Source organism: Theropithecus gelada, chromosome 3 (assembly GCF_003255815.1).
Source record: "Theropithecus gelada isolate Dixy chromosome 3, Tgel_1.0, whole genome shotgun sequence".
In the NCBI taxonomy this organism is placed as follows: domain Eukaryota; kingdom Metazoa; phylum Chordata; class Mammalia; order Primates; family Cercopithecidae; genus Theropithecus; species Theropithecus gelada.
This window is the reverse complement of record NC_037670.1, coordinates 13,877,175-13,903,760: the sequence shown is the minus strand read 5'-3', so window position 1 is coordinate 13,903,760 and position 26,586 is coordinate 13,877,175. Positions and strand designations below refer to the sequence as shown.

At 53.9% G+C, this 26,586-nt stretch overlaps 2 protein-coding genes across 3 annotated transcripts in view; both read left to right on the top strand.

Moving 5' to 3' along the window:
* The window catches only part of ARPC1A (actin related protein 2/3 complex subunit 1A), a 40,320-nt gene extending 37,864 nt beyond the window's left edge, over window positions 1-2,456 (top strand). The window contains exons 9-10 of the mRNA XM_025380536.1: window positions 15-105; window positions 2,085-2,456. Of these exons, the coding sequence (XP_025236321.1) occupies window positions 15-105; window positions 2,085-2,123 (130 nt within the window). The 3' untranslated portion in view covers window positions 2,124-2,456. The remainder of the gene's footprint in view (window positions 1-14; window positions 106-2,084) is intronic.
* Window positions 2,457-10,969: 8,513 nt separating this feature from the next.
* The window catches only part of ARPC1B (actin related protein 2/3 complex subunit 1B), a 20,658-nt gene continuing 5,041 nt past the window's right edge, over window positions 10,970-26,586 (top strand). For both annotated transcript variants that reach the window (XM_025380534.1, XM_025380535.1), the window contains exons 1-5: window positions 10,970-11,082; window positions 22,130-22,206; window positions 23,078-23,182; window positions 24,120-24,342; window positions 26,030-26,137. In XM_025380534.1, the coding sequence (XP_025236319.1) occupies window positions 22,143-22,206; window positions 23,078-23,182; window positions 24,120-24,342; window positions 26,030-26,137 (500 nt within the window). In that variant the 5' untranslated portion in view covers window positions 10,970-11,082; window positions 22,130-22,142. The remainder of the gene's footprint in view (window positions 11,083-22,129; window positions 22,207-23,077; window positions 23,183-24,119; window positions 24,343-26,029; window positions 26,138-26,586) is intronic.

Genomic DNA, 26,586 nt, shown 5'->3' with positions numbered 1-26,586 from the left:
TTGCTTTTTTTCAGTCAAGTCTCTATTTATGAGGTGGACAAGCAAGACTGTCGCAAATTTTGCACTACTGGCATCGATGGAGCCATGACAATTTGGGATTTCAAGGTATTTTCTACCTAACAGAACAAATTTTGTTTGTGTTAAAACTTTTTTTTTTTTTTTTTGAGAGATAGGCTCCTTCTCTGTCACCCAGGCTGGAGTACAGTGGTGCAATCATGGCTCACTGCAGTCACCAACTCCTTGCCTCCAGCAGTCCTCCCACCTCAGCCTCCCAAGCAGCTGGGACAACAGGCACGCACCACCACACCCCGCTAATATTTTACAAAACTCTTGTGAGAAGAATGTTTCTCAATTGTTGAAACAAAATGTTAAATCTAGTATACAGTTTAATGTCCTAATATAAGACATTAAACTGGAAATCTCTCTCTTTTTTTTTTTTCTTTCTTTCTGAGACAGAGTCGTGTTCTATTGCCCAGGCTTCAGTGCAGTGGTGCAATATTGGCTCACTGCAACCTCCGCCTCCCAGGTTGGAGCGATTCTCCTGCCTCAGTCTCCCAAGTGATTGGGATTACAGGAGCACACTACAACACCCAGCTGTTTTTTGTATTTTTAGTACAGATGGGGTTTCACCATGTTGACCAGGCTGGTCTTGAACTCCTGGCCTCATGTGATCTGCCCACCTTGGCCTCCCAAAGTGGTGGGATTACAGGCATGAGCCACCATGCCCGGCTGGAGATCTCTTTAAAACCTAAAAGTCATCCACTGAAGAATGGCACATTCTCAGTGAACTGAAGTTTTTACTTCTAGATGTCCATTTGTTCATTGAGGAAAAATGGAGTGCTATTTTGGAAACAGGCCCTATTGGACACCAGCCCAGGTTTAACTATATAGATATATATTTATGGCTGACACTAATTAATTTAATAAACATTTACTAAGTGTCTTCTGGGTGCCATGCATGGTGCTGAGCACTGAGAATATCCAGTCCGAAGAAGCCTGTCTGGTAGAAGAGATAAGTGGATACAGGGGCTGGGTAGGGGATTCGGCAGAGCTCGGAAGAGAAGCCAGTGCCTCTGTTTTCACACAGAGGAATCGGGCGATGCGCCGACTGCCCGCACTGCAGGGAAAAGGTTGCACCTGAGCAGCATCCTGAGCTGTGATGGGTTTTGGAGGGGAGGGGACTAGGAGTTGAGAAAGCACAGGTGAGCATCGTAAGTTGCAAGCGCAGCACACCCAGGCCAACTCTGGGCTTCGGAGAGTGCACACTGCCTTTGAGGCACTGCCCATGGTGTGGTCCTCCAGAAGCACGGATTAAACTAGAAAAAAGAGCTGTGGGCAGCCAGGCGTAGTGGCTCACGCCTGTCATCCCAGCACCTTGGGAGGCCAAGGTGGGAGAATCGCTTGAGGCCAGGAGTTTTAGACCAGTTTGGGCAACATAGCAAGACCCCATGTCTATAAAAAAGCCCGGTGCAGCCAGGCATGCTGGCCCACTCCCATAATTCTAGCACTTTGGGAACCTGAGGCTCATTTCTCCTCCCTGCTTCCCCGTCTTGAGCACAGGAGTTCGAGACCAGCCTGGGCAACATAGTGAGACCCTGTCTCTATTTTTAAATATACATGTGTATATATATATATATTTAAAAACCAGGTGCAGTGATGCATGCCGTTAGTCCCAGCTACTTGAGAAGCTCAGGCAGGAGGATCTCTTAAGCCCAGGAGTTGGAGGCTGCAGTGAGCTGTGGTCACACCACTGCACTCCAGCCTGGGGCAACAGAGCAAGACCCTATCTCAAAAAAAAAAAAACCACACACACAGGAGTGAGGAGTGTGCCCACAGCCTGTGGGTGGAGCAGTGGGGAAAAGGGACACCTGGCCTGCGGGAGCCAGCAGGGGGAGCCCGGGCCTGGAGTGTCTCTGCAGGGTGAGTCCTGGGAGAGCCTGTCTCGGGTGGGGCAGGGCCAGGTTCAGGGTGGGGACAGGCAGCACCTCCACTGAGGAGGAGGGAGTGGTGTGATACCTACCTCGGGGAAAACCTCAGGGTGGACACTCCTCAGTGACATGAGTGCTCTTCCCACCTTTTCCAAGACCCTCGAGTCTTCCATCCAGGGCCTCCGGATAATGTGAAGCTGAGTGAGCCTCCGCCATCCAGCATGACAAACTGTGGCCGACCGCAGCTGTGCCGTGGCACGATGGCGAGGAAGCCAGCCCCAAGGAAACACTGAAAACATATCACGCCAATGCCGTGTGGTTTTGTTTGAATATAAAATTGGTGAAAGTGTTGGTTTTTTAAAAGCAGTAATTTTTTTGTTTTTGTTTTTTTGCGATTTCATTCCATTCTTGACCAAAGCTTCTCTTTAAGTAGTTTATTATGGAAAACTGTCACACTAACTTAAAAGACAGGGTGAGGGAGATATGTAAATTGTCCACTAGAAAATTAAATAAAGGAACTGAATGTGGTTTTGGTTTTGTTTCCTTGTAGTATTTCAATTTTTAGTAGGAAAATATGAGTGAATTCTTCATTCAGTTAGGTTTGTTTTAGGCAAAATCGTAGATCCTTGGTTTCTTAAATTGCACCATTCTATACAACCTTGAACCAAAAAGCAGCATTTAGTGGGGGGTGAGAGAGAACCATTTCTGAACGTTGCAATACTTCTGCAAAGCAGGTGGTGTTGGTCTGTTTTGTGTTGCAATAAAGGAATACCTGAGACTGGGTAATTTGTTTAAGACAAAGATTTATTTGGCATACGGTTCTGCCGGCTGGACAAGAAGCACGGTGCCTGCGTCTGCTTTTGGGGAAGCCTCAGGATGGTTTTACTCATGGAGGAAGGCGAAGGGGAAGCAGACGTGTCCCATGGCGGGAGAGGGTGCAAGAGAGGACCAGGCTCCTTGAAACAACCAGGTCATAGAGTGAGAACACACTCATTCCTGCCAGGGGGCACAAAGCCATTCATTAGGGATCCGCCCCATGACCCAAACACCGGCCACCAAGCCCCACCCCAACACTGAGGATCGCATTTCAACATGAGATTCGTAAGGGACACACAGCCAAGCCCTGTCAGAGGTACACTGTTCCCATCTTGCATGCGAGCAACAGAGAAGCCCACGTCCACTGAGCGGCCAAGTCCGAATGGAAGCCTGCCCTGGGAGGCCCCGGGCCCGGTGCCCACACCATGGCAGCCCGCTGTTAGCAGCGCACCTGCCAGGGGCGTGCTGTGGGGAGGGTGCGAGGGGGGGGAAAAGGGGAAAGTCAGCATCTTGCGTGAGAGACGATTGTGTCCACACCGAGCTCCTTTCGTCATGATAAGACGTGAAGTTTGACATTCCACGGCAGAGAATCTTAAGAGGTACAAGTATAAATGAAAAGCAAAATAAGGCTGGGCACAGTGGCTCAAGCCTGTAATCCCAGCACTTTGGGAGGCCGAGTCGGGCGGATCACGAGGTCAGGAGATCGAGACCATCCTGGCTAACCCGGTGAAACCCCGTCTCTACTAAAAAATACCAAAAAAGGGCCGGGCGCGGTGGCTCAAGCCTGTAATCCCAGCACTTTGGGAGGCCGAGACGGGCGGATCACGAGTTCAGGAGATCGAGACCATCCTGGCTATCACGGTGAAACCCCGTCTCTACTAAAATACAAAAAAATTAGCCGGGCGAGGTGGCAGGCGCCTGTAGTCCCAGCTACTCGGGAGGCTGAGGCAGGAGAATGGCATGAACCCGGGAGGCGGGGCTTGCAGTGAGCTGAGATCCGGCCACTGCACTCCAGCCTGGGCAACNGCAGGAGAATGGCGTGAACCCGGGAGGCAGAGCTTGCAGTGAGCTGAGATCCGGCCACTGCACTCCAGCCTGGGCGACAGAGCGAGACTCTGTCTCAAACAAAAAAAAAAAAAAAAGAAAAGCAAAATAAGTAAAGAGTAGCCGGAGCCTGGCCACATCCTTGATCTCACAGCTCCCTTCTAGAATGAGTGCTTCCCAAGGCACGTCGTGATGTGCTCAAGGGAAGGTAATTTTGCCCTCTTGGTGACTCATGGGAAGCCCTCACTCCAAGAGGGAATCCTACCTAGCACCAGGGTGCTGGCCTCATGGCCCTGCCTGGTCCCTGTAGTGTCCTCTCTGGGCCCCCAGTGGCAGGAGCTCCTTTCTGTACACGTGTTTGTGTACACAGTGCATTGGCAAGGCTCTGTGAGGGTAGACAAAAGCTGGCCATAAAACAGGAATTAGCTAAAGATTTCTCTTTTAGCCAGGCACGGTGGCTCACGCCTGTAATCCCAGCACTTTGGGAGGCTGAGGCAGGCGGATCACGAGGTCAGGAGATCGAGACCATCCTGGCTAACACAGTAAAATCTCGTCTCTACTAAAAATACAAAAAATTAGCCAGGCGTGGCGGTGGGCGCCTGTAGTCCCAGCTACTCGGGAGGCTGAGGCAGGAGAATGGCATGAACCTGGAAGGCGGAGCTTGCAGTGAGCCAAGATTGTGCCACTGCACTCCAGCCTGGGCAACAGAGCAAGACTCTGTCTCAAAAAAAAAAAAAAAAAGACAAAATTGACTTACTTCGCCTCTAAGAACTTAATAGCCACAGAGTTATTTTGCTGTTTTTTTCTTTTTTAAATAAAAACATCTTGAAATTATAATAGAGACAGGGTCTCCCTATGTTGCCCAGGCTGGTCTCAAACTGGGCTTAAGCAATCCTCCTGCCTCAGCCTCCCAAAGTGCTGGGATCACAGGCGTGAGCCACTGCACCCGGCCTATTTTGCTTTTTTTTTTTTTTTTTTTTTTTTTTTTTTTTTTTAAGATGGAGCCTCTTTCTCTGTCAACCAGGCTGGAGTGCAGTGGTATGATCTCGGCTGACTACAGCCTGCACCTTCCAGGTTCAAGCGATTCTCCTATTTCAGCCTCCTGAGTAGCTGGGATCACAGATGACCCCAGTCTCCGAGTAGCTGGGATTACAGGCATACACCACCACGCCTGGCTAGTTTATTTTGCCATTTTTTAACACAGGCCATTTCTCCTGTGGGGAGGAAGGCCCACTCCAATCACAGCAGCCAGAAGCCCTCAGTGCTTTATTTCAGTGCTGGGGTCGTTTGAGTTTGTGACGCTCCATCCTCCTCTCACTCTACCTTTGAGACTCAGACCAGGCTCTGTAAACAATGACTACAGTCTGGGATGTTCTGAGAGGGTTCTTCAGGAAAAGTGTGTGTGCCACGCCCTGAATGCAATACTTTAGCTGACTGTGCAGGCACCAAGAAAAGCCTTCGGAAGCCATTAACAACCCCTCATAACAAACCTGTAGGGTTGGAACTCTTATTAGACATTTTTCAGATGACAAAATTCCAGAGAGGGGAATGACCGGTCTCTGCAAAGCCCTGGTGGTAACCACTAAGCATGTGCCCCCCACTGGGTGAGGGAAATGCCTTAGTGACAGCCCCTTTTCAGTTCACCCACGCTCAGCGGCAGGCCCTGTCATTGGAAGTGATGAGGAGGTATTTGAGGCCGGGCGCAGTGGCTCACACCTGTAATCCCAGAACTTTAGGAGACCAAGACGGGTGGATCCCTTGAGGTCAGGAGTTCAAGACCAGCCTAGCCAACATGGTGAAACCCCTTCTCTACTACAAATACAAAAATTAGCCAGGCATTGGTGGCACGCGCCTGTAATCCCAGCTACTCGGGAGGCTGAAGCACGAGAATTGCTTGAACAATTGCTGGGAGGCGCAGGTTACAGTGAGCCAAGGTCATGCCACTGCACTCCAGCCTGGGCAACAGTGAAAACTCCATCTCAAAAAAAAAGAGAGAGCAAGAAGGTATTTGACAATACCTTGTGGGTTTCATTGTGGACCTCAGTTTCGCAATTAAGCTGACACATCAGGCCACGTGGTTTGGAAGTGGGGTGTGCAGGGAGGGCACAGCCCCATCAGAATCCTGGGATGGGATGTGGATGCTGAGTGAGCGTTATGGGGGCCCCAGCTGTGGGGTACATCTGCCTTGCAGGCCTTTAGCCACCTTATCAGATATGTGGCCTTGGGTCTTTGGCCCCGAGGTTTTCTCCTCTCCCCTCCTGCCGTCAGTTGGGATGGATCCCTTGATCCCAGGGAAAGTGACCCACATTCTGGGGTGGACCAGTGGGACAAAGGGGAGATTATACTGGAGACTGGATGCTTTTAGAAAAGGTACCCGCCACCTCCCCCCACCCGCATCTCCCGTCTCCCTGGTCTGCCTTGGCCCACCCACTGCTTGTCTGCATCAACTTGGCTGCCATTTTGTGACTAGGAGGCAACAAAACCAGTGCTTAAACCCGGGAGGCAGAGGTTGTAGTGAGCAGAGATTGTGCCACTGCACTCCAGCAAGACTCCATCTCAAAAAAAAGAAAAAAAAAAGCGATGGGCAAGGAGCAGAAAGCCAGCAAGAACCTGGGAGACTGCACCAGCCCTGGCCTGCCTCCCCCACGTCAGCCAGCCCTGGAGAGTCACGGCCTGGGTTTGTGGCTGCATTTCTTGGAAATACAAGAAGGCAATAAAGGAAGCAGGAGTGCATAGCATCTTCATCCCAGGGCCCTGCACAAAGCCAGTTCCAGGAAGAAACAGAATACTCTCCAAGTTGTTCTGGGAGCTCCAGATGAAATCCTTCCATCCCCAAGTTCCCTAACCCAAGATGTTTCTCCACAGAGGGCTTAGAAAACCTTCTCCCCCAAGGGAACCATTTCAATTAATGCCTTCCATCGCTTCCCAATCTGAGGTCTGCTTCCTCCCATCCACTGGGTCTTCCCTCCACGACTGTAGGCCTGAGGGACAGGTGGGCAGGTGGACAGTGCTTGTCAGCTTCGCTTTACAGATGTGGAAACTGAGGCACGGTTACACTACAGGTTAAGTGGCAGCACCAGAACTGGACTGACTTTCTTTTTTTTTCTTTTTTTGAGATGAAGTCTCGCTCTGTCACCCAGGCTGGAATGTAGCCTGGTTGCAGTGATCTCGACTCACTGCAACCTCTGCCTCCCGGGTTCAAGCGAGTCTCCTGCCTCAGCCTCCGGAGGAGCTGGGATTACAGGTGTGCACCACCACGCCAAACTAATTTTTTTTGTATTTTTAGTAGAGACGGGGTTTCACCATGTTGACCAGGCTGGTCTCAAACTCCTGACCTCAAGTGATCCGCCTGCCTTGGCCTCCCAAACTGCTGGAATTACAGGCATGAGCCACCGCGCCCAACTCTTTTTTTTTTTGAGGCGGAGTCTCGCTCTGTTATCCGCTCACTGTAACCTCCACCTCCCTCATTCAAGAGATTCTCCTGCCTCAGCCTCCTGAGTAGCAAGTAGCTGGGACTACAGGCATGTGCCACCACACCCAACTAATTTTTGTGTTTTGTTTTGTTTTTGAAGACAGAGCCTCACTCTTGTCACCCAGGCTGGAGCGCAGTGGCGTGGTCTCAGCTCACTGCAACCTCCGCCTCCCGGGTTCAAGCGATTCTTCTGCCTCAGCCTCCCGAGTAGCTGGTATTACAGGCAGCGTGTGCCACCACACCCAGCTAATTTTTGTATTTTTAGTAGAGACAGGGTTTCACTATGTTGGCCTGACCTCAAACTCCTGACCTCGTGATCTGCCCGCCTCAGCCTCCCAAAGTGCTGGGATTATAGGTGTGAGCCACTGTGCCCAGCCTTTTTTTTTTTTTTTTTTTTTTTAGAGATAGGTTTTCACCATGTTGGACAGGCTGGTCTCACACTCCTGACCTTTTGTGATCAGCCTGCCTCCGCCTCCCATAGTGCTGGGATTACAGGCGTGAGCCACCATGCCCGGCCTGGACTCAGTTTTCTAACACCACTTGATCATTCATTAACACGTCTGTTAAGATGTGTGTTGAGTGACTCATGCACCAGGCTCTGTCATGGGCCCAGGGGAGAGCAGAGCGAATAGTACGGTCATGGTTGTGGTTCACATGGGCTTTTAGAGCCTTTACATCAACTCAGGTGACCTTAGTTACATATTCACAGTTAGGAAAAAGGAGTCTTGAGGTATGCATGTTTGTTAGGATGCTTTGATGATTCGCAGCAGAAAAACTCAAAGCAGCCTAAAAATATAGTGGAGGCTGCACACCGTGGCTCATGCCTGTAACCCCAGCACTTTGGGAGGCTGAGGCAGGAGGATTGCTTGAGGTGAGGAGTTCGAGACCAGCCTGGGCCACACAGGGAGAGCCCTGTCCATACAAAAATTTTTAAAATTAGCTGGGTGTAGTGGCGCGTGCCTGTGGTCCCTCCCAGCTATGAGAGAGGCTGAGGTGGGAGAATCACTTGACGCCAGGAGTTTGATACCAACCTGGGCAACACAGCAAAAACGCTATCCGTATAATTTTTTCTTTTTTTTTTTTTTTTTTTTTAGAGGGAGTCTCGCTCTGTCACCCAGCCTGGAGTGCAGCGGTGTGATCTTGACTCACTGCAATCTCCACCTCCCGGGTTCAAGTGATTCTCCTGCCTCAGCCTCTGGAGTAGCTGAAATTACAGACGCGTGCCACCATGCCTGGCTAATTTTTGTATTTTAGTAGAGACGGAGTTTCACCATGTTGGTAAGGCTGAGTCTCGAACTCCTGACCTCAAATGATCCGCCTGCCTTGGCTTCCCAAAGTGTTGGGATTATAGGCGTGAGCCACCGCGCCCAGCCTATAAAAATTTTAAAACTTAGCCAGGCATGGTGTTGCACACCTGTAGTCCCAAGCACTCAAGAGGCTAAGGTGGGAGGATCGCTTGAGCCCAGGAGTTGGAGGCTGCAGTGAGCTGTGATTACCTCACTACACTCCAGCCTGGGTAATGGAGCCAGACCCTGTCTCTAAAACATATTAATTAATTAAGCAGATAACTTGGCTCACATAGTTGAATCTTTGGAGGCAGGTTGGGCTCAGGCCGGCCAGAGGTGACCAGAGCTCCGGTTACTTCTCTGACCTTCTCTCCGCTCTGCACTCTCCCTGCAGCTTCCCTTGTTGCTGTTCCACTTCCGCGTTCCACTTACAAATCCGGATTCCTGCAGCTCGCCCAGAAGGGGCTTCGGTGCTGGATCATCAGCTGAAGTCCTGGGCTTTGCTTTGATTGGGCCATCTTAGGTCATAAGTGCAGGACAGGGAACACTGTGAGCTGATTTAGACCACTCAGGGCCACTTGGGGTCATTCCCTGGGCATCTACAAAGCAGTGGAAGAGTAGGATGGAAGCCAGAGAAGCAGCAATAGGGTCACCTCAGTTACCCTACACTTGTCCCCGTGGGAAGAGGGCTGCCAGTACAGACCCCTTGAAGCTTTTTATCTGCTTGAACTAAAGCCACTGCCTGTATTTGCTGAGGTTGCCGACATCTGTCTGAGCAAATCTGCAGGAGCAGCAAGATTGGGGGGGCTCACAAAAGTTCGAGCACTTCCTGTGAGCACGCACACTGGATGACCCGCTTCGCACACTTGGACACATTTAATCCTCCCAACCACCCTAGGGGGTCGAATTCAGTGGAAAAGAGAGCAGGGGCTAAGGGCACCTCCAATGAGGAGGGTGTCAGGACAAAGCGACCTGAGACCCCCCCAGCCACATCCTGCAGGACAAACCAATGTCCGCAGGTGAGGACGGGGTGGGAAAAGTGTTCCAAGCATAAGGAACAGCGAGTGTCAAAGCCTCTAAGCCTGACGGGTTGGGAGTCTGGCTTGGACCTCCAGAGATCTAGGAAGACCCTGCACAAATACTAGGGAGAGGGGTCTGAAGGAGGCAAGAGGAGGAAAGGTTTTTGTTGTTGTTGTTGTTGTTGTTTGAGAGGAAGTCTCCCTCTGTTGCCAGGCTGGTGTGCAGGGGCACCATCTTGGCTCACTGCAGCCTCTGCCCCGGGGGTTCAAGCAATTCTCGTGCCTCAGCCTCCCGAGTAGCTGGGATTACAACAGCGCTCCATCGCGCGATGGGGCTCCTTGCAGCTATTTTTTTTTTTTTTTTTTTTTTGAAAGAGTGTCACTCTGTTGCCCAGGCTGGAGTGTGTTGGTGCGATCTCGGCTCACTGCAACCTCCACCTCCTAGGTTCAAGCGATTCTTCTGCCTCAGCCTCCCGAGTAGCTGGGATTACAGGCATGCGCCACCACACCTGGCTAATTTTTGTATTTTTTAGTAGAGACAGGGTTTCACTGTCTTAGCCAGGATGGTCTCCATCTCCTGAGCTCATGATCCTCCCGCCTCGGCCTCCAAAAGTGCTGGGATTACAGGCGTGAGCCACCGCGACTAGCCGAGGGAAGGTTTTCATCGGTGGCTCTTCCATGTGTCTGGCCGCCTGGGCACGTATTCACTGAAGAGGCAGAGGGTCAGGATGGGGAGACTCCAGGGACCACCTGGCTCAAGACCCGCAATTAGGCGGCTGCAAGGCCAACCCGGTAAGTTTAAGAAGTGAAGCCGATTGACGTGAAACAGAAAGGAAAGAAGTTAGCTGGCCGGCCAGCGTCAGCACAGGCAGCCAGTGTCACCCTGCCCGGGGACGGCACCCCGGTTTTGTGGAGACAACACCGAGGGCCGAGGGGGCGGGGCCGGGCTGCCCTGGCCACGCCCGACCGCCTGCGCCCCGCCCAAGGCCTGCACAGTTGGCGCCCCGCGGGTATCAGCGTGAAGGGGGCTCCTCGCAGGCTGGGGACGGGGCTGCGGGGCTCGCCAGCCGCTCACCTGCGTGGGAGCGCAGAGCCCGCAGTACCCGCCGTCCGGGCTCAGAGGACGCGACTCCCCGACCCTGCGCCCGGCAGCCCCCGGTGGCCGTGCGCCCGGCCCAGGCTCGGAGGTCGAGCCCAGCGGCAGCTTAGGCTGCGCGCCTGGCTCCCAGCCTCAGTTTCCCCATTGGTAAAGCGTTGACGGGAGGTTGCGGACGGCTTCTACGGACAGAGCCTTAGGCTCCGACGTCTGCGCGGGTCCTGGCAGCACCCCCACCCCGAAGGGAGGGCGGGACCTGGATCTCGCGACCGCTGCCCCAGGTCCCCGCCCCCGGGCCCTACGGGGCTGAGGTCGGGAGGCCCCGCCCCCCGCCCACGAGGAAGTGGCTGCGGCTCCGGCGCGGAGCCCAGAGCCGGTTCGGCGCGTCGACTGCCCAGAGTCCGCGGCCGGGGCGCGGGAGGTGAGGGCCGCGGGGGCGCCCGGAGGTGGGGGTCGGGGGAGCCATCCGGAGGTGGGGGGACGCGTGGATGTGGGGCGCCGCCTGGGAGTGAGCGGGACGGGAGGGATGAGAGGGGGTGCAAGGAGGGGGCCGGGGGGCGCCTGGAAGTGAGGGGGAGGCATGGATGTGGGGCGCCGCCCAATAGGGGCACGGGGATGAGTGGGGGCGCGGGGACGGGGGGCTCGCGGAAAGGAGAGGGAACCCTGGGATTGGAGGGGGCGCGGGGGTGGCTACAGGGCCAGGCCGTGGAAACGCGGGCTCCCAGCGCACCGGGCGCCCTCGGGGCGTCCCCAGCCCCGGGTCCCGAGCGTCCGCCTCGTGCCTTCCACCTCGTGCCTTCCGCCCCTGCTCCCGGGCCCGCATCCCCGGCCTTGCCCAGCGGTCGGTCGGTGTAGCCCCGTTACTTCGGGCCGGCGGGGCCCCACGCCCAGTCACTTCCCCTCCATCCCGGAGCCTTCCGGGTTGCAGCCGCCGGGAAATGAGTTGGCGTCCCCGGCCGCCCCGCCCCTGCCCTCCTGGCCGCTCCCGCTGCTCCCAACCGCCTCCCCTGGGCCAGGTCCGAGGGGTCCCGTATGGGGCGGGCCTGGCCGGTGGAGTCCCGGAACGCACCCCTCAGCTGCGGGGCTCCGCGGCCAGGGCAGATCCGAGCAGCCCCTCCCTTTCCGGAGGCGCAGGGAGAGCAGCCAGGCCGCCCAGGGCGGGGCGGGGCTGGGCCGGGCTGCACCCGCGGGCAGTGAAGAGATTAGGAGGGCAAGCCCTGGGGAGTCAGACCTCCCCCTGCCTCCTCTGCCAGTGCAGCCCGGAGGCTACCACCACCCATCCCGGCCGGGCGCGGCGGGGCTCACACGCACAATCCCAGCATTTTGAGAGGCCCAAGCGGGAGGATCGCTTGAGGCCAGGAGTTGGAGGCCAGCATGGACAGCACTGCGAGACCCCTTCTCTATTAAAATAAATAAATAAAATGTAGTTGGGCGCTGTGGCTCATGCCTGTAATCCCAACACTTTGGGAGCCGAGGTGGACGGATCACTTGAGGTCAGGAGTTCGAGACCAGCCTGACCAACATGGTGAAACCCCGTCTCTACTAAAATTACAAAAATTACCCAGGCATGGTGGCGCTCACCTGTAATCCCAGCTACTCAGGAGGCTGAAGCAGGAGAATACCTTGAACCCAGGAGACAGAGGTTGCAGTGAGCTGAGATCACGCCATTGCACTCCAGCCTGGGCAACACAGCAAGACTTCAACTCAAAAAAAAAAAAAAGTTAGCCAGGTATGGTGGTGCATACGTGTAATCCCAGCTACTCGGGAGGATGAGGCAGGAGAATCGCTTGAACTTGCCTTGGCAGTGAGCCAAGATTATATCACTGCACTCCAGCCTGGACAACAGAGGGAGACTCCATCTCTAAATAAATAAATAAATAAAATCTTAGGGATCTAAGTAGGAGTGCCAGCTTCTCCCTTCACTGGCAAGTGACTGGTAAGCTACCCAACCCCTGCCAGCCTCAACTTTCCTTATCTGGAAAATGGGAACCTTAAGGATTGTGAGGCTGCAATGCAATACTGCAGGACACTTGGCAGCGTGTCAGGCGCTGACAGTATAAACGTGTGCTTATTGCTTACCTTGATCATAGGTTCAGGAAGGGTGAAACTAACTTCCTGCCCTCCAAGATGTGGGGTCAGAGTCCCAAGCTTCGTCATTTAGTAGGAGCCGAGTGACTTTGAGCAAATCATTGCCTTTGTCAGGCTGGGTTTCCTCCGGTACAAACTGAAGGTAAAAAGCAAACAGGCTGGGCATGGGTGGCTCACGGTTGTAATTCCAGCACTTTGAGAGGCCGAAGCAGGCGCATTACCTGAGGTCAGGAGTTCGAGACCAGCCTGACCAACATGGTGAAACCCCGTCTCTACTAAAAATACAAAATTAGCCGGGCATGGTGGTGGGCAGGAGAATCGCTAGAACCTGGGAGGTGGAGGTTACGGTGAGCTGAGATCACGGCATTGCACTTCAGCCTGGGGACAGAGTGAGACTCTGTCTCCAGTGAGACTCTGTCTCCAAAAAAAAAAAAAAAGCAAACAAAAAATGTCCAGGCTTGCTTCAGGGTGTAAAAGAGAGAATGGTGAAAGTTCTGGGTAAAACTGCCTTGCCAGATGCCAGTAAAGTTCGTTTCTTACATATGTCTGTACGTAATCCATTGATAGGTCTTTTTCTTTTTTTGGAGTCCAGTCTCACTGTGTTGCCCAGGCTGCAGTGCCATGGCTTGATCATAACTCACTTTAGTCTCAAACTCCTGGGCTCAAGGGATCCTCCTGAGTAGCTGGGATTACAGGCATGTGCCTCCATGCCCAGCTAATTTTTAAATATTTAGTAGAGATGGGGTTTTGCTGTGTTGTCCAGGCTGGCCTCAAACTCCTGGCCTTAAGTGATCCTCCTGCCTTGGCCTCCCAAAGTGCTGGGGTTACAGGCATGGACCTCCACGCCTGCCTTGTAGGTGTTTTTTTTTTTTTTTTTTTGAGACGGCGGAGTTTCACTCTGTTGCCCAGGCTGGAGTGCAGTGGCATAATCTCAACTTACTGCAACCTCTGCCTCTCGAGTTCGAGTGATTCTCTTACCTCAGCCTCCCAAGCAGCTGGGATTACAGGTGCCTGCCACCATTCCCAGGTAATTTTTGTATTTTTAGTAGAGACAGGGTTTTATCATGTTGGGCAGGCTGGTCTCAAACTCTGACCTCAGGTGATCCACCTGCCTCCGCCTCCCAAAGTGCTGGGATTACAGGCGTGAACCACCATGACCGTCCGTTGATAGGTCTTTTCTAATAATAATAATTACATAGCATCTCAACATGTGAATGTCACAATTTACTCTTTCCATATTGTCACCTCGGTTTTTCCACACTGTCACCATTATAAAGAGGACTGTTATAAACATGTTTGCTTTATTTTTTGAGATGAGGCTTCACTCTGACACACAGGCTGGAGTGCAGTGACGAGATCTCGGCTCATTGCAACCTCCGCCTCTCTGGGTCAAGGAATCCTCCAGCCTCAGCCGCTCAGATAGCCAGGACTACAGGGTGCAGTAACACGCCCTGCTAATTTTTTTTTTTTTTGGTAGTTTTTATAGACACAGGGTTTTGCCATGTTGCCCAGGCTGGTCTCGGAACTCCTGGATTCAAGCGATCCACCTGCCTTGGCCTCCTAAAATGCTAAGATTACAGGTGTGAGCCATGGCACCCAACCTATGTTTGCTTTTGAAAAAGAAAAATGGGGCCAGGTGTGGTGGCTTACACCTGTAATCCCAGCACTTTGGGAAGCCAAGGCAGGTGGATCACAAGGTCAGGAGTTCGAGAACAGCCTGTCCAACATGGTGAAACCCCATTTGTACTAAAAAAAAATAATACTAAAAATAAATAGCCAGGTGTGGTGGTGGGCGCCTGTAGTTCCACCTACTTGGAAGGCTGAGACAGAAGAATTGCTTGAACCCGGGAGGTGGAGGTTGCAGTGAGCCAAGATTGCGCCATTGCACTCCAGCCTGGGCGACAGAGACTCCATGTCAAAAATAAAAAAAGAAAGAAAAATGTGTTGCTGTTTTCTTAGGACAAAGAATGCTGATTTTTTTCTTTCTTTTTTTTTTTTTTTTTTTGAGACAGCCTCACTCTGTCACCCAGGCTGGAGTGAAATGGCGTGATCTCAGCTCACTGCAACCTCCGCCTCCCAGGTTCAAGTGATTTTCCTGCCTCAGCCTCCTGAGTAGCTGGGTTTATAGGAGCACGCCACCACGCCTGGCTAATTTTTGTATTTTTGGTAGAGACAGGGTTTCACCATGTTGATCAGCTGGTCTCGAACTCGTGACCTCATGATCTGCCTGCCTCAGCCTCCCAAAGTGCTGGGGTTACAGGCGTCAGCCACCGCACCCGGCAAGAATGCTAATTTTCAAGTTCCTGTTAGTGTTATTCTGTTCTATTAATATTTGTTCCCACCTACTTGTTGAATCGAGTGCCCTTCAGAAGAATTAAACCAATTAGCAACCAGTGACAGTTTCTCCACAGCTCTGCCAGCATTGAATTTTATGTGGTTTTGGTTTTTGTTTGGTTTGGATGACTAACTGGTGCTTTAATGGTGCCTTACGATTGTTTTCGTGTGTGTTTCTTGACTTGCCTTTGCATGGTTGGTAAGACTGAAAGAACAGAGCTGGGGAGGGAAGGATAGAGGGGTAGCAAGAGCTCCAGCCCAGCATAGGAAGTTGAGTAACCACTTAGCACGGTGCAAATTAGCCTGCTGGCTGCTCTATCCAAGAACTGTCTGAGCTGGGTGGGGACTTCCCGGAGCGCCTGTAATGCTGAGATCTTTCCTCCAGGCAGCTCCTGCTTGGTTTAGCCTCAGATACAGCCAAACCTCTGAATTCAGGGAAACCTAGGGAAGCCAGGCCAGAAAGGTCCCGCAGCTTGTGCCCGGTCCAGCCCCAGCCTCATCTGGATAAAGATGGGAGGGAAGTATTGAGCTGAGGGCACCCAGCCACTATGAAGAGAGCTAGAATGTAAACCCAGCACAGTAAGGAAGACAGTATCAAGGCCCAGGACTTTAGAGTGCCCCCCTCCACCCCCCACCCTGCTGCCACCACTGGGCAGCCTGAGGCTTTCTTTGCCTGGCACCACCATGCCCAGCTAATTTTTTTTTTTCTTTTTTTTTAGTAGAGACAGGGTTTTGCCATGTTGGCCAGGATGGTCTCGAACTCCTGACTTCAAGTGATCCACCCGCCTCTACCTCTGCCTCCGAAAGTGTTGGGATTACAGGCGTGAGCCACTGTGCCCGGCCGTCCCCTCCTCTCTCTTGTTCCTCAACATCAAACAGGCCCACAGTGCTGGCTCACAGGGCCACAGTGGCAGTGGGTGGGTGTCCTGGATCCTTCCCCCAGGAGCCATCACCAAGACCTCATGCTGTCAACACTCGTGGGCGAAGCAGCCCTTGTATTTTTCTCTGAGACATCCATAGCAGGGTAATTGGCAGGCGGGGGGTGGGCACACCCTGGCTCACACAGGTTTGGTAGGTGAGAGGTTTTCCTGAGGATGATCAAGTCAGAGTGTCCCCGACTAGAATCCCTGAGGCAGGAGACTGGAGCCCCATGGCAGCATTGGCTGAGAGAAGCCACTCCCTTTTTGCTCTCCCACTTCCTCATTGGTAAGATGTGGGAGTTGGGGAGTTATCACCAAGGTGCTTTGGGTTTCAGCTGCTTTGCAGAAGTTACAGAAAGGGAAATGAGTCTTCCTCTCTTTCGCCCCCTTAACCCTTCCCCCTTGCCCCATTTAAGGGGTTGGTTCAACAGACTAGGAAGTATTTCTGCTAATTCATGCTCAAGTGTGATTGGCTGATAGGTGTGGTCTGAACCTCCCTCCTCTGCCAGTCACTAGTGTACCACTGTGGCCATCTTTTCCAGCCCCTCCCCTGCCCCTTGAGTATGTCTGGGTCCTAGAAACAGTGGTCAGGGCTCTTCAAGTCCTCTCGGTTGCCCTTGCCCACTGGCACACGGGGGGCTGCTGTCTTCAGCAGAGCCAGCCACTCTGTCTTCACAGCCAGGGCAGAGATGTGACTGGGCACACAGCAAGTGTGTGACCGCTGATGCTGGGACATCAGAGTCTGTGCCTCAACCCAGGGTTCTGAGTCTGCGCTCTCCCACCCTCATCCCTGGAGGTTCCTCCCATCTGGGCCTCCTAGGGCTGAAAGGGAGGGAAAAGTTGGCCTCAGCTGGAGTCCTGGGGCCAACCAGGGCCTGTCTGGAGTTTGAACGTGGGCTTCTGGCCTTAACCCTGCCCCTGCCCTGCTGGTGGCCTTGGACCATGGGGGTTGTGGGGGTGTAGAGGAGCACTGTGAATCAGTCAGAGGCCTTGAGCTTCCCTCTGCACAGTGTTGGCATCAGATGTGGGCGGTGATGCCCCAGCCCGGGAACACAGGAAGCGCTCAGGGAAACCCCCATCAGGCCTGCTGACATGGCTGAGGGCGCCGAGGTGGTGCTTCCGGGGCCCTCGCCTTACACAAAGAGGCCTTATAAGGGGAGAGAGGCTGCAGAGGCAGCCCCAGTGGGTGCCCGGTGCTTGTTCTGGGTAAGGCTGCCCACGCATGTAAAGTGTGCTTGTGGACACAGTGCGCTTGCATGTGTGCAAGGCTGAACATACATGTGTTCATGGGTGCAGTGTGCTTGTGTGTGAGGCTGAACACGCATGTGCATGTGGGCAGTATGGTCACGTGTGCAAGGCTAAACGTGCTTAAAGTGTGTGGGGGGTGCAGTGTGCATGTGCGTGTGCAAGGCTGAACATGCACGCAAAGTGTGCTCATGTGTGTGAGGCTGAACACACCTGTGTTTGCGTGTGTGGCCTGAGCCTGCGCTGCGTGTGTCTACTTGCTCAGCAAATGCTGACTGGGGACCCGCTGGGGTCCTGTTCTAAGCATGGGGGAAACATGAGGTCCATGCTCCATGCATGTACACGTGTGTGCATGTGTGTGTGTCCTGTGCTGCCCCAGGAATCTTCCAGGACATCTGGCTACAAGTGAAAGCAAGCGGTTTGGATCTGGAGTGAGCAGAGGTGGACAGGGTCTTCCAGGCAGTGAGCGCAGGGGGCTTTGTGGTGCGACCTCAGACAGGCTGGTCACTGAGCCCTGTGGGGCTAAACTGCAGCCCCAGGCAAAGGTCGTTCTGCCCTTCCCTTGTGCCTGGGCCCAGATGCAGTGCAGGATGGGCCGGCCCCAAGGCAGGGCAGTGACGGGGCAGCCACTAGCCTCCTGGGGCATTCAGGGTTCCCAGTCCTGGTTGACTCCCAGCCCAGGCCCTGGGACCCAACACAAAACTGCCAGTCTGGTGAGGGAGGCAGCCACGTTATCTAATGGCTGTCACTGGTGACTCTGGGCAGGTGACCTCAGCCCCCACATCTGTCATCTGGAGCTGACCTGGAGCCTGGCATCCTTCCCCAAGTGCAGCCAGGCCTCCCTGAAGGTCCAGGGCTGGTGGGAGTGTTGGCAAGAATGTATACAGAGTACCTGGCCAGACGAGGTGGCTCACGCCTGTAATCCCAGCACTTTGGGAGGCCGAGGCGGGTGGATCACTTGAGGTCAGGAGTTCGAGACCAGCCTGGCCAACATGGTGAAACCCCGTCTCTACTAAAAATATAAAAATTAGGCATGGGGGTGTGTGCCTGTAATCCCAGCTACTCAGGAGGCTGAGGCAGGAGAATTGCTTGAACCTGGGAGGCGGAGGTTGGAGTGAGCTGAAACTGCGCCACTGCACTCCAGCCTGGGCGACAGAGACTTCATCTCCAAAAAAAAAGGATACTTTTTTTTCTAGAGCTGGCAAGGAGGGAGTATCCAGGAAGTGCTGGATAGTACTAGTTAATACATTTTATCTGAGAGACAAGGTCTGGCTCTGTCACACTGTGGCACAATCATAGCTCACCACAGCCTCAACCTCTTGGGCTAAGCACTCATCCTGCCTCAGCCTCCTGAGTAGCTGAGAATACAGACGTGCACCACCACACCCTGCACATTTTTTTATTTTAATTTTTTGTAGAGAGAGGATCTCGCTGTATTGCCCATGCTGGTCTTGAACTTCTGGCCTCAAGCAATCCTCCTGCCTAGGCCTCCTAAAGTACTGGGGTTATAGGCATGAGCCACTGCACCCGGCCCAATTTAATAACATTATTTATTTATTATTTTTTAAGTTATTTTTTCACACACATTCATCCTAACTTTTTTTCTTTTTTTTTTTTTGAGACAGAGTCTTGCTCTGTAGCCCAGACTGGAGTGCAGTGGTGCGATCTCGGCTCACTGCAGGCTCCGCCTCCCGGGTTCACGCCATTCTCCTGCCTCAGCCTCCGGAGTAGCTGGGACTACAGGCGCCCGCCACCTCGCCCGGCTAATTTTTTGTATCTTTTAGTAGAGACGGGGTTTCACCGTGTTAGCCAGGATGGTCTCGATCTCCTGACCTCGTGATCCGCCCGTCTCGGCCTCCCAAAGTGCCGGGATTACAGGCTTGAGCCACCGCGCCCGGCTTTTTTTTTTTTTTTTTTTTTTTTTTTTTGAGACAGAGTCTCACTCTGTCGCCCAGGCTGGAGTGCAATGGTGTGATCTCGGCTCACTGCAACCTCCGCCTCTCAGGTTCAACAGGTTATCCTGCCTCAGCCTCCTGAGTAGCTGAGATTACAGGTGCACACCCCCATGCCTAATTTTTATATTTTTAGTAGAGACGGGGTTTCACCATGTTGGCCAGGCTGGTTTCAAACTCCTGACCTCAGGTGATCCACCCGCCTCGGCCACCCAAAGTGCTGGGATTACAGGCCTGAGCCACCACACCCAGCTAATTTTTGTATTTTTAGTAGAGGCAGGCTTTCACCATGTTGGCCAGGCTGGTCTTGAACTCCTGACCTTAAGTGATCCGCCTGCCTCGGCCCCCCAAAGTCCTAGGATTACAGGCATGAGCCACCGCGCCTGGCCTTATTCCTAACCTATATAATGATAATATTTTTGAGGGCTGGGTAGGGTGGCCTGAGTGTGTACTTCCAGCTACTTGGGAGGCAGAGGCAGGAGGATCACTTGAGCCTGGGAGGTCAAGGCTGCAGTGAGCCATGATCACACCACTGCACCCCAGCCTGGGCAACAGAGCGAGACCCTGTCTCAAATATGTATACACACACACACACACGTGTTTCTGAGAATGTACTCTGTTGGTCACTAATGGCAATGAAAAATTTGTTCAGCACATATTTCTTGAGCACCTACTATGTGCTAAACATTTAAGCAGTGGAAATAGAAACGAGAATAAGATAAAACAAAAATGTGTCTCTGCCAAGCTGGTTCTATTCCAGCAGGGGAGGAAGGCAGCAGGCCAGATCAATGAGTCCATGTCTGATGGTGACTGCTGAACAAATTTAATCGGAAATAGGGAATTAGGAAGTGCTGGACCGTGGGAGGTGCTGCAGTTTCCAGCAGAGGGGGTCAGGGAAGGCCTCCCCAAAAGTTGACATTTGAGCACAGACTTGAGTGGCAGCACCAGAGCGAGAGCTGTGTGTGCCGGTATCTGGGGGAAGAGTGTCACGGGCCGAGGGTACAGCCAGCATGGAAGCCCGAGGCAGGTGCGTGCCTCTGTGCCCCAGAATCGGCCTCTGGTCGGCTGGAGAGGCCTGCTCCTCAAAGGGCGCATCAGGGCTGGTATATCACGTCCATCACAGGCTAAGAGTAACCACCTCGTGGCACCTCGTCACGGAGGCCAGGTGCTGTGTATCATCTGCTTCCAGCTCTCAGCACCTCTGTTGGGAGGCAGGATTCCTGCTCCAATTTTACAGATGAGGAAACTGAGGTTCAAAGAAGGCAGGTGACATGTCCAGGTCCCTGTGATGCTGGGAAACTGAGTCATGGAGGCAGGGAGAGATGGGCTTGAGGAACTGCGCTGAGACCGTGATCTCACCCCACCTCAGGCCTGGTGGGCTCCTTTGACACTCAGCGGTGGGTGGAGGAGGCTGGGACAGGCTGGTGGGGGCTGAACTGGGCTGGTGGGAAGATGAGTCGCTGCCCTCTGCCAGGGTTCCCCTTCAGTGCTGGGGCTAGTCTAGGGGGCTGCCAAGTCTCCTTTGTTCTGGCCGAGTATAGTGGCTCACACCTGTAATCCCAAATACTTGGCAGGTGAGGAGGGAAGATCTCTTGAGCCTGGGAGCTTGAGACCAGCCTGGACAACATTGTGAGACCCCCGTCTACAAACAAATTAAAAATTAGTTGGGCACAGTTGCACACGCTTGTAATTGCAGGAGTTCATGGCTATAGTAAGCCATGATCACACCACTGCACTCCAGCCTGGGCGAGAGAGAGAGACCCTGTCTCAAAAAAAAAAAAAAATCTCCCTCCTTCAGTTCCTCAAGGCTGGGTCACCCTGGGGCCTCCCCAAGAGCCATCACCCAGGCCTGGCCTAGCCCTGTGCCTCCTCCCAGCCCTGGGTGCAGCCAGTGGGTGTCTGGATGGAGAATGGGATATATCTGTTAAATACCTGCCTTTGCCTCACCCATGAGCCCCTGTATATCGGCCACCTCCCCTCTCCCCGTCTGAGTAGTGTAGGGGAAGACCAGGGCTCTGGGCACGGCAGGGCCAACCTGCCATGTGCTGGACACCTTTTTAGGTGGTTTATGAGATTACTTCATTTCTTTCTTTTTTTTTTTTTTTTTTTCTTAGGTGAGTCTTTCCGTTTCACCGGGCCCCCTGGGTGGTGCGTTTTAAGGGCGGGCCCCCCCCCCCCTGGCTAATTTTTTTTTTTTTTTTTTTTTTTTGAGATGGAGTCTGCTTTGTGGCCCAGGCTGGAGTGCAGTGGTGCGATCTTGGCTTACTGCAAGCCCCGCCTCCCGAGTTCACACCATTCTCCTGCCTCAGCTTCCCGAGTAGCTGGGACTACAGGTGCCTGCCACCACACCCGGCTAATTTTTTGTATTTTTAGTAAAGACAGGGTTTCACCCTGTTGGCCAGGCTGGTCTTGAACTCCTGGCTGCAAGTGATCCACCCACCTCGATCTCCCAAGGTGTTGGGATTACAAACATGAGCCACCGGGCCTGGCCTGGATGACTTCATCTTCATCCCATCCTTAATGGGGCAGGGCAGTTGGGGGGGGGGGTCCATCCTGTGAGGAAACTGAGGCACAGGTGACAAGTGAGGGGCCTGTCCGGCTTGGAGTCCTAGCACCCCACCCCGCCCCAGGGAGCATCTCCCCTGTAGTACTAGCTCCTCCACCCTGTCCCTGGAGCCTCAGAGATATCCCGTGAAAGCTGCCCTTTTATAAGGAGGGAAACTGAGGCCCCAGGAGGGGAAGCAACATGTCAGGCCAGTTAGGAGCCAGGGCTGGCCCCTGCTGCTCGTCTCTGCAAACAGCTGCCTCTCTAGACTGAGGGGCCTCCCTGGTGTGAGGCCCTTGAGGATCAGCTGGGGCCTAGTATCCGGGTAAAGTCAGGGGCAAGGTCAGGGCTGACGTGGATTTTCTCTTCCTCTCTTGGGCACAGGAGCCAAGCCGCCATGGCCTACCACAGCTTCCTGGTGGAGCCCATCAGCTGCCACGCCTGGAACAAGGACCGTAGCCGTGAGTGCTTGCTGGGGGCCGGTGGGTGGCTGCTTCTACCTCCTGGGATGGGGACACTGGAGCAGCCAGGCCCCCGGACCACAGGCTCCATGTGGCTGTCCCCGGGCCTCACCCCTGGGTCTTCCAGCTGACCAGGGGTCTCCCGGGTTAAAGTTTAAGGAGGGAATGGGCCAGGTGCAGTGGCTCACGCCTGTAATCCCAGCACTTTGGGAGGCTGAGGTGGGTGGATCACTTGAGGTCAGGAGTTCCAGACCAGCCTGGCCAACATGGTGAAACCTTGTCTCTACTAAAAATGCAAAAATTAGCTGGGCGTGGAGGCATGCACCCGTAATCCCAGCTACTGGGGAGGCTGAGGCAGGAGAATCACTTGAACCCGGGAGGCGGAGGTTGCAGTGAGCCGAGATTGCACCACTGCACTCCAGCCTGGGTGACAAAGCAAGACTCTGTCTCAAAAAAAAAAAAAAGAAAGAAAAAGTGGCCAGGAAAAGCCTTTTGGAGGAGATGACATTTTGACATTTACGCAGACACCCAGAGGAGGAGAGGGAGGGAACTCTGCCCCAGCTGGGGAGGGGCTGGCAGGTGCAGGGGCCCTGAGGTGTCAGCAGGAGCAGCGAGGGGACCCTGGCTGGCCAGAGCGATAGGGTGGGGAGAGGTCCCAGGGGTCATTGCTGCAAGTAAAGGACAGTCAGTCCCAGGAGAAGAGAGGGTGAACTGGCAGGGCCTGAAGGACTTCAGGGGCCCCCCTCCAAGGCAGAGGAGGAGAGCCTGAGTCATGAAGGATGAGGCTGTTGCCCGGGTGCACTGTGTAGTGTGTCCTGGCAGAGGGCAGTCATGGAGAGGGCCCCTCAGTCTCCCTCCATCTCCCCTGCAGAGATCGCCATCTGCCCCAACAACCATGAGGTGCACATCTACGAAAAGAGCGGTGCCAAATGGACCAAGGTGCACGAGCTCAAGGAGCACAACGGGCAGGTGACAGGTATGTCAGGGTGGCTGGGACTACCCTCCTGAAAGGAGGTGGGGGGTGGGGTGCAAGGCAGGACATGGCCACTCATTATGGGGCATCTACCCACTCACTGTGAAACCCTGATTCAAACTGGCTTCAATTTTAAGGGGACTGTGTTGCCTCATGTTACCAAAAAACCCAAGAGGGTTGAGGGCTTCAGGAGAGGCTTGATCCAGCAGCTCCACATGACCAAGAACCCATCTTTTCTGCCTCTTGGCTTTGCCCTCCAGCATGTTTACTGATAGCATGGAGGGCTCTGACACTCCCTCATAAGCTCTAGGAGTGCCCACTGGTGTCACTCTAAATAAGCAGTGGATCTCAGTAAAAAGTGCTTGCTGGGCCGGGTGTGGTGGCTCATGCCTGTAATCCCAGCACTTTGGGAAGCCAAGGCGAGTGGATCGCTTGAGTTCAGGAGTTCGAGACCATCCTGGCCAACGTGACAAAATTGAAAAATACAAAAGTTAGCCTGGTGTGGTGGCACACACCTGTAGTCCCAGATACTCCAGAGGCTGAGGCAGGAGAATCGCTTGAACCCAGGAGGCAGAGGTTGAAGTCAGCTGAGATCACGCCACTGCATGCCAGCCTGGGCGGCTGAATGAGATGCCGTGTCAAAAAAAAAAAAAGACAGATTGGTGGTACACACCTGTAGTCCCAGCTACTCAGGAGGCTGAGGCACAAGGATTGCTTGAACCTGGGAGGCAGAGGTTGCAGTGAGCCGAGCTCATGCCACTGCATTCCAGCCTGGGTGACAGAGTGAGACTCCATTTCAAAGAGAAAAAAAAAAAGTGCCTACTGGGCAGATACAGCTTCCACCTTGATTGTGGCCTTTCAGCCTCTCCTGTGTGGCCACCATAAAGCCACCCCTGCCTGAGTGTCGTCAGCCTCCTGTGTCCCCTCCATCCCCCCACAGGCATCGACTGGGCCCCCGAGAGTAACCGTATTGTGACCTGCGGCACAGACCGCAATGCCTACGTGTGGACGCTGAAGGGCCGCACGTGGAAGCCCACGCTGGTCATCCTGCGGATCAACCGGGCCGCCCGCTGCGTGCGCTGGGCCCCCAATGAGAACAAGTTTGCTGTGGGCAGCGGCTCCCGTGTCATCTCCATCTGTTATTTCGAGCAGGAGAACGACTGGTGGGTACCTGGGCGGGGCCGGAGTGGGCTGGTAGGGACCTGGGGGCAGGACTAGAGTGTCCCCGGAAAGCACCAAATGGGATGTCGGGACCCCTGTTCCCATGACCCCTGGGGAGTCCATCCTCTCCTCTCTGGGCCTCATTCACGAGGCAAGGGCCTCTCTGCAGTGCCCAGATGTTCTCACAGCCGACTGCTTGGGACGACGACATCCAACACACCAGAAACACCTCTGGGGGCACCTCACTAAGCCCTGCACACACATCAGTCCTGACCTCCCTGCAGCTCCGTGGACTGGGCATCGCTCACTCTCCCCACTTTACAGATTAGCAAAGTAAGGCCCTGCAGCAAAGTCACTTTCTCAAGGTACCACTCACAAGCTCGCAGCCACATCTTGTTCCTTTTTTTTTTTTTTTTTTTATGAGACGGAGTCTCACTCTGTCGCCCAGGCTGGAGTGAGTGCAGTGGCACAATCTTGGCTCACTGTGGCCTCTGCCTCCCGGGTTCAAGCAGTTCTCTGCCTCAGCCTCCCAAGTAGCTGGGATTACAGGCGCCTGACACCATGCCTGGCTAATTTTTGTATTTTTAGTAGAGGTGGGGTTTCACCATCTTGGCCAAGTTGGTCTTGAACTCCTGACCTCGTGATCCACCCACCTTGGCCTCCCAAAGTGCTGGGATTACAGGTGTGAGCCACCGCGCCAGCCCAATTTTTTTTTTTTCTTTTATTTTTTTTATTTGAGACAGAGTCTTGCTCTGTCGTCCAGGCTGGGGTGCAGTGGCACAATCTCAGCTTAGTGCAACCTCTGCCTCCCAGGTTCAAGCGATTCTCCTGCCTCGGCCTCCCAGGTAGCTGGGACTACAGGCACGCGCCACCACACCTGGCTAATTTTGTATTTTTTAGTAGAGATGGGGTTTCTCCATGTTGGTCAAGCTGGTCTTGAACTCCCAACCTCAGGTCGTCCACCTGCCTCAGCCTCCCAAAGTGCTGGGAGTACAGGCGTGAACCACTGTGCCCGGCCATATATATTTTTTTGAGACAAGGTCTTGCTCTGTCGCTTAGGCTGGAGTGCAGTGTTGTGATCATAGCTCACTGCAGCCTCAGCCTCCTGAGCTCAAGTGATCCTACCGCTTCAGCCTCCTGAGTAGCTGGGACTACAGGCCCAAATTATTTATTTATTTATTTTGTAGAGATAGGGTCTCGTCAGGTTGTCCAGGCTGGTCTTGAACTCCTGGCCTCAAGCAACCTTCCCACCTCAGCCTCCCAAAGTGCTGAGACTACAGGTGTGAGCCATGGTGGCCAGTCCATGTTTTAGTTCTTAATCTTCTCCCCTGCATGGCTGAGGGCAGAGGCCAGGCAGGAGCATCTGAGAGACGCAAATTTGCATCCCACCATGGCCAGTTAGTAGCTGTGTGACCTCTGGTGGTGGCATCACTTTGCTGAGCCTGCCCTGAGGGTGACTGTGTGGCTTAAAGTATAGAGAGCACAGAGTTCCCACTCCAGAAGCAACCTAGCGCATCCCTGCCGCCCCCGGGCCCTGAGAGCCTTGTGGGCTGAGAGTGCCTAGTTGCATCTCTCCTGGGTCTTTGGTGGGCTGTAGGGAGCAGTGGGAGCCTGAAGTCCCTGGTGCTGAGGTCCGTGAGTCCCACCTGCCTGTCCCTTTCTCCCTGTCTGCCTGACCACCATGCCCAGGTGGGTTTGCAAGCACATCAAGAAGCCCATCCGCTCCACCGTTCTCAGCCTGGACTGGCACCCCAACAACGTGCTGCTGGCTGCTGGCTCCTGTGACTTCAAGTGCCGGTGAGACAGGGCGCCATGGGGGAGGGTGGGGCCGACGTTAACTGACTGCTGACATCATAGCGGAGATTGGAGGGTGGTGGGGGAGCCACACCTGAAAGTTCTACACCCCACCTTCTAGACCCGCTCCAGAAATGCTACCAGTGGATCACCTGGGCGTCGGTTGAAGGTTCTAGTCCCCGGGGAACCCTTCATGTCTCAGCTGGACATGCCTCTGCCCACCTCTTTTATTTTTTTGAGATAGGGGCTTGCCCTGTTGCCCAGGCTGGAATGCAGTGGTGCAATCATAGCTCATTGCAGCCTCCAAATCCTGGGCTCAAGAGATCCTGGCCGGGCGCGGTGGCTCAAGCCTGTAATCCCAGCACTTTGGGAGGCCGAGATGGGCGGATCACGAGGTCAGGAGATCGAGACCATCCTGGCTAACACGGTGAAACCCCGTCTCTACTAAGAAA